The following is a 13,718-nucleotide window of genomic DNA, read 5'->3' as shown; positions in this document are numbered from 1 at the left end:
TCTGGCTGGTAAGCAGCAGCCAGGGTGTTCCCAGGCAGGGTGGGAATGAGGCTGAGCACAGGGAGGGTTGTTCCTCCTACCAGTTCTACCCCATCCAAACACTCATTCTGGGAGAAAAGGCAGGATTTCCCTGAAGCTTCAGTGCCGTGGTGTGAATTGGGAGGAATAAGCTGAGGACTGATGATGTGATTTTCCCTTTGTCCAGTTTAATGCAAGTAGCTTGAGATCAGGGGTTAGTGCTGGAGGTGGGAGGGCCAGGCACGTCTGCTGGGCAGGCGCAGGGGGTGGGGACCTGCAGGTGTGCTTGGGGACCTCCAGGTGTGCTTGGAGACCTCCAGGTGTGCTCAGGGACCTCCATGTGGTGCTCGGGGACTTCCACGTGGTGCTCGGGGACCTCTGGGTGATGCCAAGGGACCTCCGGGAGGGCTCGGAGCTGCAGGTGCTGGCAGCATGGAGCGGTTTGAGGGCCGTGTCATTAAAACGAATGCAGTTCAGAGAAGTTGATCTGTTTTGATTATTTAAGCTGATGTGAACACTAGAAGCGTGCTTTTGCCTCCATAACAAGTGTAATCCTGAGCCGGTTACTCATGGAGAACTCTGATAGAGGTCCTTGGAGGTTCTAACCAGGAACTTGTGATCATGGCTGAAGAGCTGCTTTTAGGTTTGCCATATGTCTTTATCAGTTTTACCTGCCAGCCAGCTCATGCCGTGCTATTTCTTGTTGGGAAACCTGCACTGCAAATAATTCGCCTTTTTTTCTTCTTTCTGCATCTACCGTTTGATATCAGATGACCCATGTGTTTCTTCCTCCTGTTCTTCTGCAGATTGCTGATGACCTGGGAAATGAGAAATTCTGCATTGATGCTAGCCAGAGCGGAGCTGGGAACTGGCTGAAATACATCCGCGTGGCCTGTTCCTGTGACGAGCAGAACCTCGCCGTGTGTCACATTAACGACCAGGTAATGACCTTGGCAATTAGCGAGTTGCTGCGTTCACCTGTGCAGGCTGCGCAGAGGACGGAGCGCGGTGGCAGCGCCGAGTGGAAGTGGCTGCGGCGCTCAGCCATGCAGCGGCTCTGCTGCCGTGCCGCAGCCCGAGCTTTCCAAAACCCACGTTGTCGTCCAGGCCTTGGCTCCTCTCGTGGTGGGGAAGGTTGTGTGAAATGTTAGCACCTGCTGGGAAGCGTAGGTAATGTTACCAAAGCACAAACCAGGCAAATGGAAACCAGTGCTGGGATTTCGTTGCCATCAAACCTGTAAAAAGTTCGTGCCACAAGTTGTCGGTGCTGGGCAGAGCACGTGGCTCCAGGCCGTGAACGCAGGTTTTGTCTGTATGTGAGAGGGGATGAGAGCGGGGCATGGTTTGGGAGCCTGCAGAGCAAGGAGTAAAAACCCAGTCGGCACATTGGAGAAATGCTGGTGCAGCAGGCGGGGGCGAGGGACGTCACGGGTTGAATGGTTTTGATAATGTTAGTCCCAAAGACGCAATAACCTTTCCTCTCCGTGCAGATGACAGGGTGTTCCAGGGCTTAAAGAGCTATTGTTTCTAACGTTGTTTGAAACATAAAACCAAAACTGGATTCAAGACGAGCAATCCAAGTCGGGAATTTCACAAACCTCAAACTGAGTACAATTCAAATATAAGTTACTGGTTCAGACCTAACTTAAATGAGAAATGCAGTCGTGTTGCTGCCAGCTAGCAAACAGGAGGCATATTTGGATGCACACAAAAAAAGACTTGAGGATGGAAAACTAAACTTCTAAAAAACACAATAAGAAATCTGTAGCTGCGAGGGGCGCTGGAGGGAATCTGAAGTAAACCAGCTCATGTCAAACGAGAATAGCTCGGGCTGTGCCGAAGTGTCAGCCCGCTTTGTGAACTTAGTTCCTGTTTTAAAATGCTTTTACATCATTTAACTTTGGATGCAGAAAGAAAAATACAAAAATACCGCATATGTTCCTAACTCAGGCAACCTAGAGGAGATCGAGGCACAAACCTCTAAATTTCAGCCCGCCTCGCTGAAATGAGCTGCTGATTGCTTCAGTGCCCACTCACCACTGCTCACAAGTGCTCTTACAGCAAGGAGCCCTCCAACCAAGAGCCAACATTTATCATCAGCTCCTCGTCTTACACCGCGAGCGCTGAGGGGCTCTCCGTGGCGCGCGGGGCTGGCTCCTGCCTCTCGGTTTCAGGGAATGACAGGGTCGGTGTCTCAGCGGCCCCGACGCTTCCCCTCGCCTATTAGCGAGGTCTTGTGCAGTGCAGGAGGCTGCGAGGACCCGGCCTCCTCGCGGGGCCTCCTGCAGGTCCCCGGGGCAGAAGTCTGGGACGGCACGGTCCCCTCGGGATTGCTGTATGTTGGCAGCGTGGCTGTGCTGCGTGTCATCTCGTGCTTTCCAGCAATTGCTGGTTGCGTCCAGTCGGATGCAGGCACTTTTTTTCTGCTCAGCGTGAGTTCCGAGGACTTTTTGCCCAGCGTTCATCCTGGCAAAAGGGCGATGAAGCTGTTCCTGGGAATTTTTACCAGCAGCAGTAGAAAGGCACAAATATTAAAGGGTAGAGAAAAGAAAAATCCTTTTAATTTGGGTTCCTTAAAACAATTTTAGAGTGGGGAAAGAAAAGAAGTAGAATTGTTCTTTTGACATGAATTAACGTTTTTTTTAAATGTTAACTTGTAGGCTGCTGGCTTCTCCCAAGTTCTTATAAATTAAGGGTTGCACACGTATAAATTTTGCCAGAAACCTGAAGGCTGTATCACGTTTTATTCTCAGCCCCGTCCCCTGCATGTCCTTCTGTCCTTGTCCCTCATCTGGAGATGTTTGGTGGTGCATATTTTTAGTGCATGCAGCAAGCTGATTGGAAAGACCAGCTGTTTATCATCCACGCTCATCTTCTGTCCTTTACTATTTCCTTGTACTGACCTTTCTTTTATATCTTCTCAAAAAATAAACCCACTAAAACTTCAATAAAAGGGGGTAGGTAGCAAGCAAATGTTTTTTCGGAAGGAATAAAAGGTGCGGAATGTAATGAAATGGTAGCAAAGCAAAATGTTTTCTCCCCCTCAGCTTTCTTCCCTGGAAGGCTGGGGAGTCTTAGGCCAGGCCAGCTGGTGGGAATGAGAGAATCCGGCCTACGAAACGCGGCGGGTGCTGGTGGTGGTAACTGGAGGCACTGGGTGCTCAGCTGGGCGAGGAGGAAAGGCCAAGTAAGGACGTTCTTCTTCCTCAGTGACTGATTTTGAGAGCCCGTGGGCTCAACTGAATGGCAGCAGTACTTGGAGCGATCAGCAGCATGTTAAACTCAGGGTAGATTTTTCTATTTCATTTATGGAGGAGATGATTTAGCCATGGTGGTTCTGGAATTTCCTATTCATTCCTCGTTTCCCTCGCTGCTACGCAAAACCAAGTCCCATGACTTTCTCTCCTGGAACCCTTCTGGTGTTAGCTGATGGTTGCTTCTTTTAGTGAAACTGATAGCGATTCTTCTGCGTGACGCTCCAAGGGATAAGGATGGCCGTGGGTGTACCTGGTTGTCATGAAACCAGGAGTGTCAGGTGCCGGTACCACCAGAGAAGAGAAATGCCGCACACTCCCAAGTCGGTATGTCTGTGAGCTGATACGTGCTCTCATCAAATTCTGTCATAATTTGCAAGTAGCCCTGGTGCCTTTTGGATACCGGGCCCTGTATTTGGAACTTCAGACACTTAAAATAAAATTAATGGATTGTAAAACCAAATTCCTCATCCTGGCCATAAGAGGCATACATTTTTCAAAGGTACCGTAGCTGGTAGAGCCACTGTGGCTGGACCCGGCTGGAGATACATGATGCTGTCACACAGCATCACTTTTTACTTAGCTGATACCAATGTGAGTTTCCTCCTAACAAAAACGGGGGAGAGCTCAGTTTGTGGCCAGGGCCGCTGTGTGCTTTAAAAATGAATGCCCGCGTTCTGCCTGCGCAATGTACTCAGAGCACTGGCCTCGGCCTTGCTCCCCTGTGCACAAAGACCCGGGGCAGAGCGGGGCTGCGGCGCTGCGAGCATCCCGCGGGTGCGAGAGCGGAGGGCTGCGGCCCTCGGCGAGTGGCTCCCGAAGCAGGAAACCTGCTGCAAGCGCCGTGCGGCGTGACTAAGCGCTGCTGGTTCCTGCCTAGTGCTATCGCCTGCTGCTCTTCCTTCGAACCCTCCTTAATTTCACGTTGTTAGCAGGGTGCATTTTTTTTTTTTCCCCATAACGGGGACTCAAAAAAAAAAAAATAGGGAGAAAGGGTTTATCTTTGCTGGTCAGGAAGCATAAAGATTTATTTTCTGTTTGTACATGTGCAAAGAAAAGAAAAGCCTTGCAATAAAAGATTACCCACAAAATAACCAAGCAGCATTGTGTTGATGAGAGCCAGGACAAGCTTTTAATCAAAACCATTTGCTTTTCAGGAAAAAAATAAACATGTTTACATGGGGAGAAGGTCCTCTGCGCCTTATTTTTTTTTTTTCTTTTCACAAATAGACCACATTCTGTTCTTCTTTACATTCCTGTAACTCGGGAACAATCCCAGGAATATCCAGAGATTTTTTTCTGGATTTTTAATGAAGTAATTGGCAACAGAATCTGGACCTCAGAATGTGTGTTTTTTTTTCAATTAATATATTAAAGTGCTGAGAGGTTAGTTGGAGACATTTCATTAACTATTTTTCAATAATGAAATGATTTTCAAATGCAAAATAATGTTAGCCAGTTTTCTTTATATTTATTCTCATTTGATAGGTATTTGAAAAGAACAGAAGATCCTTGTTTGACTGAGATGCTTGTGTTTCTAAAGGAGGGCTGGAAAAGGATGGTAGAAAAATGAAACGATTTGGTGAATGCATCTGGAAAATGATACATGACTTCTGTTTTATTTTTTCGTGTCGCTACTGCTGCCTTCATAGGGCAAATACTTCAGCAGTTTAGCTGTACTTATTCAGGAGACTATAATATTAAACAGAGTATATGTAATAAATATAATAGCCATGAGCTTGCTTTCAGTATGATAGCTGCTGCTTTTGTTTGTGTTACATATATTTTTTAAAAGGGCTAGCAGGAGTTACAGTGCTGGAAAAAAAATGGGCCTCTGTTTAATAAATCAATCTTATATGTGTGTGTATATAATACAGATTTTTTAAAATATATTTTTACATATATAACCTCATACTGTGAGTCTGTGTTCAGGATTCCTTGCTATGTAATACAATGCCTTAAAAAGAGGAAATAAAAAGCAATGTGGTGTAGTGGAAACAAAGGGAAGGCTACTCCAAAGGAGGAAAACGCTGAACAAAAGCAAAATGTGCAGTCCCGTTCTGGCCAGAAATGCACGAGGCCAAACTTTTACGTATTTACTCCTCCTTGAGCCAGGCAGCCGCATAGATAGGTCTGAGCGTGGTCTTAGACGAACAGTAGGTAGAAACATTTGCCTTGTAATTTTATTGAATTTTCGGATAGTTAACTACTTGCCGGGCCAGCAAAGCAGCAGCTTTTTAGCTCGTTTTAAATTGTCTTTGTGCATCCCTTCCATGGCACGCTGATGCAATTAGTGGGTGTGTTTTTTGATCTTTAGGTAAACACTGCAGCTGTTCTCTCAGTTCTCTAATGCTCGTTTTGCCTGAAGTACAAACGTGTTACCGCGCCGAAGCTAAGATAAATAGTAGACATAACTCATGCAGCAGGTAAACAGTGCTGTTTCTTATGAAAGATACTTAAATAATGAGGTAATACGCGGGCGTACTTCTCTCACTTCATGTGTTTCATCTCCATCTCTTGCCCTGGTACTGGAACCAGTTAAACAATTACCACATCGCTTCTGAGCCGTGGCCGCCTGTCTCGGGAGCACTTTTTCTCAGAGAAAAGATGTTCAGCTTGGGTTACTTCGTGCTCTGCTCCGAGGAGATCGGCGTGCTGCGGTTCTGCGTTATTAATACTTTCCGTAATTGTTCCAAATTGCTTTGTTTTGCGCTGCGAAATGTTGGAGCCAGGGCCAGCTTTCTGTGACACCAAGTTTATGTCCGCAGAAGTCGTTACAGGGCAGATCTGTGGATCGAGCCCAGATTAGGAAAAGATTCCCCTGTTCTTTCCTTTCTGTTTTTCTTCTGCCTTTAATTCTCCATGCCTAGAAAGCAGAATAATTTTTATAAAAATAAAGAAATGTAGTATTTTCAGATCTCTGTTAGAGCATTACCCAAAACTGAGTTATATTATTAACTGTTTTATGTTTAAAACTTACTGATAATTATGAGATTACTGATTTAATATTTATTTGGTGCCCTTTTGTGGCGAGAAACGAGAAATGATAATGTGTGGTATTTTTATATAAATGATGAATATAAATGATATGAATGTAAATGTTCTGTTGGATTAGTAAATCTGATCCTTTTCAGTTCACAACAAATAAAAAAGGAAAGGAAACACAGCAGTAGTTTTAATTAATTCAGACCATCAGTAACATGATTGCAAGATGAAGTTAATTATTATAATGAAATGTTTGATGAAATTAATGTGACTCCAGCAGAATTCAACTTTTTCCTAATAATTAATGAAGCTTGCACTGTATTTCTTGAAAGACTGTTTGCAGCAATGTGTTTATATGCAATAAGCTACTTTGTTCTGAAAACAAACAGGAGGGAAAAAGGAGTTAAGGTTATGATACAGAGGTAATGTTAACCATTTAGTATTATAATTCTGACAGATTTTTCCCAGGTAAAATGCATGAATGTATTTGTGAAGACCTAGGTAGACCTTTCAGATTGTTGTTTGTATTTCGGTGCTGATTAGGTTTGGGATTACTAGCTGAAAGAGAAATGTTCATTAATAGCTATATAGCTATATTGAGTTATTTTCTTACTTCTCTTAGGTAGCTCCAAGTGATAGTGTATTATGAGTTCTGTTTTACTGAGCCAAGCCCTAAGGTCAGTGTTTATTCCTAGTCTTTTTCTTTCTTTTTTCTTTTTTTTTCTTTTTCCAGGCATATTTACCATTAAACTCAGGGTGGTTTGGTCCTGAGAAAAGCTTGTCTTGTTGAACAAGCAGGCAAGAAAAAGACTTGAAGTGCAAATGAAGAAAGAAATGAGACAAGGGAGAATGTTATCTAAATTTCTTGTTTGCAGTGGAATCTGCAGAAGTGTAACTACACAGTCGGTGCTAAACAAGTCCAGCGCAACCTTTCAGAAGCACTTCCAGCTCCTCGCATCTGTACGAGAGCACCCATCTGTATCGGGTTGCTGTTGGAGGGGTGCCGGCCGAGGCTCGCGGTGGCACCCAGCGAGCCGCCAGGCCCACGTTTCGTGATCGTGCCCAGCTGGAGCGGGTGGGTGTGTGTTTGGCAGACGAGTTAGTTATAGAGCAGGGGAATATTGCGCTGACAGTTGTGCTAAGGACGCTGGCAAGTGCAGGGAAGGGTTTCTGTTTGGCTTGGGACATGTTGTAGAGTCCCCGTGGCATGGTGGCTGTGCCACCGCGTGGTTTGAGGCAGAGATTTTCTGTCCTTTTCTGTTGGGTCGCCTCGCTCTGCTTGTACACGAGCCATTAATACTTCTATTAGCCGGCAACTGAAATCGCAGGGTTTTCAGAGCGTGCTTTACAGAGGATGAAGGCAGGCGGCCGGGGCGACCAAACGCCGAACTTAGGTTATCAGAAAGGGGCTCTGCCAAGCGGCATCAGCCAGGGCCGCCTCAGGGCCTCGGCTCCCCTCCCCGGGGCCGTGCCGGGCCGGGCCGCCATGCCGCTGGCCGGCGGAGGGGCTGCAGGCCGCGCTCCCCGGGCCTCCCCCGGCGGCGGGGCCGGGCTGAGGGGAGCCGGGGCTGAGGGGAGCCCGGCGGGCCGGGGCCGTGCGCGGGCGGAGCCTGCCCCCTGGCGGGCCGGGCCGGGCCGGGCCGCGAGAGTCGTGCTCGGGTTTCGCCGCGGAGGAGCTCGGCTGCAGCCTCGGTCCCGGCCCTGGGGGCGAGAGCTGGGGGAAAAAGGGCTCGGGGTCCTTCCCCGGAGCTGCCCTCCCCGGGCAGCGGCTGAAGGACAGAAGTGTTTATGGAGAGGTGTGTGCGTGTGCTCGGGGAGTGGAGCATCGGGGGCAGCCTGCTGGCTCGTGGGGAAGGGACACCTGTAGGTGTGGGCTGCCAAGCCGCTGGCGGCTTTCTGAATTCGGGCCGGAGGGAAGAGCCCGAGGAGCAGCCGGAGTCGCCTTCGGGCCGGCAGCGGGCACCTGCTGCGTGCGAAGGAGCCGAGGGACTCGTGGAGAGCAGCCACGGAGCCACGCCAGCAGCGCGCGGGGCATCGAGCGCTTTCTGTCTTTGTTCCCCGCAAGATGACTTGCAGCTAATCCAGGGAATAGTTCTGGGTGAACTCTAGTTGATGTCCCGGAAAAGAATTTGATGCGTTGCTACTCAAGGGAGTGCAAATAAAACTTTGCAGTTAGTGACTAATATCGGTTGAATTCTCGTGGTGTCGTTTGGAAGAGGACAGGGTGCAGCATGCTCTAAAAGTCTGGAAAACTCCTGTGGAAGGCACGGCGGCTCGGGACACACGTAGTCGCGATCCTCCCCTTTGTCAGGTATGCAAAACTCGCATCCTGCTGCGGAACGCCCGCTGCTGCCGGTTTTCACGTTGTTTTGTGCCGAGGATTCTCACAAAGGCACCGCCCGGCTCCGGTCACCGAGCGCTTGCACCCTGGTGACCCACGAGGCGCACAGACGTGGGTGTCCGGCAGCACCAGGAGCCAGCGAGCACTCTGCCGGCTGGCACAAGCAGGCCGCTCTCAGACACCCTCCTTCCCCGCGTACTTTGCTGTTGTCTCCTGAGGCACTTGGCCAGTGGGGTCCGCTCGCGTGTCACCCATCGGTCACTGGACGTGCTGCCCGGGTCCCTGTTTGTTCTGGGGGTAGGACAGTGCAGATCAGTGCATGGTGCGTGTGTGTATGTATAAGAAGAGGAGCTATGAAAACACGCCCTGATGAGTTGATGCCTTGCAACCTTACACCTTGTTGCACCTTGGATAATGTTGATTTCTCTCTTTTTTTCTTTTTTTTTCCCCAAAGAAATGCATCCTTGGAGTAGAATACACTGTGGTTCAGGACACCTACATAAGGTCTAGATATCATTTAAACCATATTCTACGCAGTCTTAAATGGGTATTTAAATGGCGCACGCAGCTGGTATGAGGTCTCTGCCCTTGTCTGAGTTCTGTTTCCATTCCGGGGTTTGTTCTGCAGTGCAGTAGCAGAGATGCAGGAGGCAAGCACCGTGTCCTCATCACACCTCAGAACACACAGGTTCCCTCGTTAGGCAGTGGGTGTGAGCGAGGATAAACTGCTCGTGTGCTGTCATTAGGAGTCAGGTCCTCGGGTTGCAGGTGGGAGTAATCCACAAAATAACGGTGTGAGGGATGCTAATTCCACTCTGTAATCATTAGGCCAGTTTCAGCTTAGAGAAGCAGAGACTTAACTGCGTCAATTCCATCAGCTTAATTTTCCCTTTGCTGTAACAAATACACGAAGCTTAGAGGAGGTAGGAAAAACAATTGGAAGATTTTTGTGTAATATAAATGAGAGAGGCTGTTACTGTAAATACTACTTTATGGTCCGAACTGCATGAAACTCTGACATGCACAGAGTAAAATAAAGGCAGGAAAAAAAAGAGCTCTCAGCAGCAATTATGCAAATCAAGTGACAGCCTCCCCTATTAGCTGGAATAATTTGAGTTATTGGTTAAAAATGTAAAATGCAAGTCTTTGCATATTTAACATGTCTCTCAATTTTTTTTTTGTTTCTAATTCCCAGATCTATTATAAAGTTATTAAAGAAATTGAGCCAGGAGAAGAGCTCTTGGTGTATTTGAAGGAAGGTGGTTATTCACTTGGGAACATGGCGCCCAGCATGGAAGGTAAGGCCTTGTTTTGCGAGCTAGGACCTTTCTGCACCCCTCACCAGCCAACCCAGGAATGTTTAAGAACCTCGATTAGTGCTGAACTGGGACAAAAACTTGACCTGGTGCCCGCCCCCTTGTGCAGCTGTTCGTATTTTCTGCTTATTTTCACCCTTTCTCACTGGTGAGAGTAGTTATCTTAGTCAATGATAGCAAACAAGCTTTTATTACCTTCAAAGCATGCAACCGATTCATTTAATTCTTGTTGAGGAACGTTGTGCCATAAAAATGTGCCAAATCATTCCAAGGCTTGCAGAACTCTGGTTGTTAGAGCTTTGGATTAAGTGAAGAAGGGGACCTGGCAGGGGATGGAAGAGTCATCACTAGAATTATTACTAGAACAAACACCTCTGAAACCATGAACTGATGCGATAAAGGGGAAGAGAACAATTATTTTTAAAAGAAAGCTCCCGTTTTTGTTACTGCAGTGTCTGTCCTGCCTTGCAGCGAGTTGGTATTGCAGGACAAGGTGCACGGCTCAGGTAGGCTCGCTCAGGGAGAAGTTTCCTTGACTGCACGTCTCGTGTGGAGCAATGTGACAGACTAAGCATTATTCACTTCTTCGTGTATTTTCCTTTAAATAGCCTGCTTATTACTGAATTTCAGTAATCACGCAGACTATGTAAAAGACCTTTATGCTCTCCACATTAGAAGTTTTCTAGTAAGCTAGGGCAAAGAGCAATGTGCTATATTTTGAGGTTCTCTTATTACACGAAAACTGTGCTATGTGAAATTCGAGAGGATGTGTAGAGAGGGATGGGGAAAGAGAAGAGTTTGAGCCCTTCCTTTTTTATGGTGCACAAAGATGCCTATAAAATCCTTACCTTTTTAATAAAAAGAAAGAATCATGAAGCTTTCTGCTTGCTATTCTGTTAGACTGTTGAAAGCCTTGAGTTCAAATCTAGTTTCACAAAGAAGAGAAATGTGTTATTGCAGAGTAAGAGTAGCCAGAACTCTCACGGTAAGATTAACTGGCAAACTGAGGGCTTTGGGAAGGAAGAACAGACTGCGCAGGTTCTGTAAGAGGCTGTTCTGAGGCAGCCAGGAGGAGCTCCCTGGGGACAGGTTGCTGCTCACCTCTCTTTGAGGGTCCTTGCGTGCTTCTCTGCAGTAGCTGGTGCTGGCGTTAGTCAGCAGCGGGAGAGCAGGCTGGCGGGACACATGGCCTGAAACAATCTGGCAATCTGAGAGTGTCTCTTGGATATTTTTTGCTGGTTAAAGTGCTTTTCTCAGTATCCGTCTGACTCTGACTAACGTTTGGTGTCCCACCTCTTTCACTTCAAGTGACAGAGCTGCTCCATACGAACGCTCTGCAGTGGAAATGATCTCTTAGGAAAACGAGGAAAGAGTTGCTACACCGTGCCCAAAAACGTTACAGAAATAAGGCAACAGCATAGGCATGTCTGAAGTAATAGAAAACTATACACATTTCTTAAACTGTTCATTTGAAAAATCCAAATCATTTTCCTGAAATGAGTGCAAAACTCTGTCATACTGGAGCAGTCCTCAGTCCTAACCTACTGTGAGGTACATTGTGATCCATAAATGAAAATCAGTCCGGACTTGCAAAGTTCTGCTGTATTTTATGAAGTTCGTGGTTTTCTTGACTTTTGGTAACAGTGAATGTTGGGGAGCAGTGTAGAAGGTGCAGGAATTATCTCAAGTGAAGAGATTCGTGGAGCATATTATTTATGTCTTTTTCTGTTCTTTCACTGAGTTTAGAGCCTGTTCCAGGTTTCTCATTATTATTTGATGATTAATTTCTAAAAATACATTCGCATCTATCAGTCTTTTTTAAACTGTTAGTTGGAACTATTGCTCTATGTGATTAATTGCTGGAATTTGAATTATTTCATCTGGACATCCTACAACACATTTATTTTTCTTTCACCTGTATATGAATATAATTCTCAGATTCAGATTTGCAGTAAAACTCTCTAAGAGTGTATAAGCAATATGAGCAACTAGCCTGAAACGCTTCTCAGAATCCTCTCAAGTTGGAGGATTAGTGCTCTTTATGAGCAGGCATTGCAGTAGCTGCTGCCTCACTGAGATGTCAGGTTTGGAATTATATTTTCAGTGTTCTCCCCACAAAGAAGTTAATAATTTTCTTGAGACCGACACACAGACATGAATAATTTCTGTACTCACAGCCATGGAGTAACACATACCTTTTTTGATGCCAGGGAGAAATCAGAAAGAAACAGAAATGCTAAACAGTGACGAATTTTCTAACAGGCTTTTATTTGAACGAGCAAAAAGTGCCCCTTGTTTTCCATCTTTGTCATTATATAACATTTATCTGTATCTTCCTAGTAACGTCTAGTGCTTTTGCCACATAATTGCTTTCAAATTATAATAGGCCAACATTAAATATTTGACTTCTTAATACTTTTTACTTTCAGTAATGCTATCTTCCTGCTGCCTCGCACCCCCATTTCGATTCTGAATTAACAAGAAAGAAAATGCAAAATTGTTCCACACAAAGATAATTATCATAAAAATCTTTTATCCAAACCCCAGCCAAACACAGCAGACCCCTTATCACTGCAGGAATTTTGAGTAGGGCACTTGAACTCCTTTGAGATTCAAGTCTGGTAGATTAGCATGTAGATGCCACATAATTGTGTTCCCCTTGGTTTCTCTGAAAGCTATTAGGCACTGATTTATTTTTCTGTTACATTCCTGCTTTGTCCTGAGTGTTACTGATGGAACTTAAGATAGACACATATAACCATAGATTTGACAAACAAGACACAGAGAACAGGCAGCAATTTTTTGTTACTGGATTTTTCTTTTCTTTCTATCCCCTTCTCCTCTGTAAGGTACTGAGGCAGGAACCTTCTTTTGAAGGGCAGTATTTTTATTTGTGGTGCTCGAAGAAGGAACAAAAACTTTAATGAGAACTTGTTTTGAAGGGTGATATTTTTATTTTTGATGCTTAAGGGAAGAAAAAGAACTTTAATGAACCTAAAGCGTAAAAAGTGGGTGTCTCGTATAAAGGCACAAAGCAGACACCAGGTCTTGTTAGTTCAGTTCTGAGCTTCCTTTGTTACTGGGGATTTTTTTTTGCAGGGCGATGACCTGGCCCTTGGTCTGCAGGTCAGTTCCTTTCCCTGCAGCAGTATTTATTGAGAAGTCTGATTTCTAATGTTCTGAAATTCAGAAAACAGAACGCAATGCTGGATATTGATAAGGGATAATCAGCTGCTCTACCAGCCAGTCACTGCTTCCCCTGCTTAGCCTGTGTGAATATCAGAATAATATTTGCAGCCAGTGATGACGTGTAACATGTGACTACAGGCCTTTTAATCATATTTTTTTCAGTCCTTTAAATCTTCTTTTCAAGAAACATTCCTTTTAAAATCCAAACATTCTGAAAAAAAGCATTTCTTTTCCTATCATCCGTCTTTTCTACCTACAAAAAGGCTGTTGCACTTGCTAATAGGAGAGGAACGTTGTTGTTACTGAAGCAGGAGCCGTACACAACAGCTTTTTTTTTCAATTAACTGATGTGCGAGGGCTGGATCTATAATATCTGTGCAGCACATAAGGTATGCAAAAGCAAAAAACTCCATGTCTCATCCCAGCTGTCTTGTTTCTTCTGTTATTTCTTACATTTCTTAATAAAGTCCGAAGGGGGCAGCTCCTCAGCTGGTGTAAGCGTGCCTGTGCCAGCTGCTGCCGACTGAGGCTCGCGTTATATTGTGTGTAGCGGTGTGAGGTCGGTAATTCTGCCCCGAGGACAAGGAGAACTGGAAGCAAAATTACTTCTGTAAC

General features: G+C 45.7%; 1 protein-coding gene across 12 annotated transcripts in view; it reads left to right on the top strand.

Moving 5' to 3' along the window:
- The window catches only part of PRDM16 (PR/SET domain 16), a 312,213-nt gene that overhangs the window by 258,492 nt on the left and 40,003 nt on the right, over positions 1–13,718 (top strand). For 8 of the 12 annotated variants that reach the window (XM_083802569.1, XM_083802566.1, XM_083802565.1 and 5 more), the window contains 2 exons: positions 825–959; positions 9,794–9,896. In XM_083802569.1, the coding sequence (XP_083658695.1) occupies positions 825–959; positions 9,794–9,896 (238 nt within the window). The other 4 variants (XM_083802572.1, XM_083802564.1, XM_083802563.1 and 1 more) reach the window with 4 other exon arrangements.

Source organism: Anser anser (genome assembly GCF_964211835.1).
Source record: "Anser anser genome assembly, chromosome: 17".
NCBI lineage: Eukaryota > Metazoa > Chordata > Aves > Anseriformes > Anatidae > Anser > Anser anser.
The sequence above is the reverse complement of the archived record's forward strand: the minus strand, read 5'-3'. Positions and strand labels throughout refer to the sequence as shown.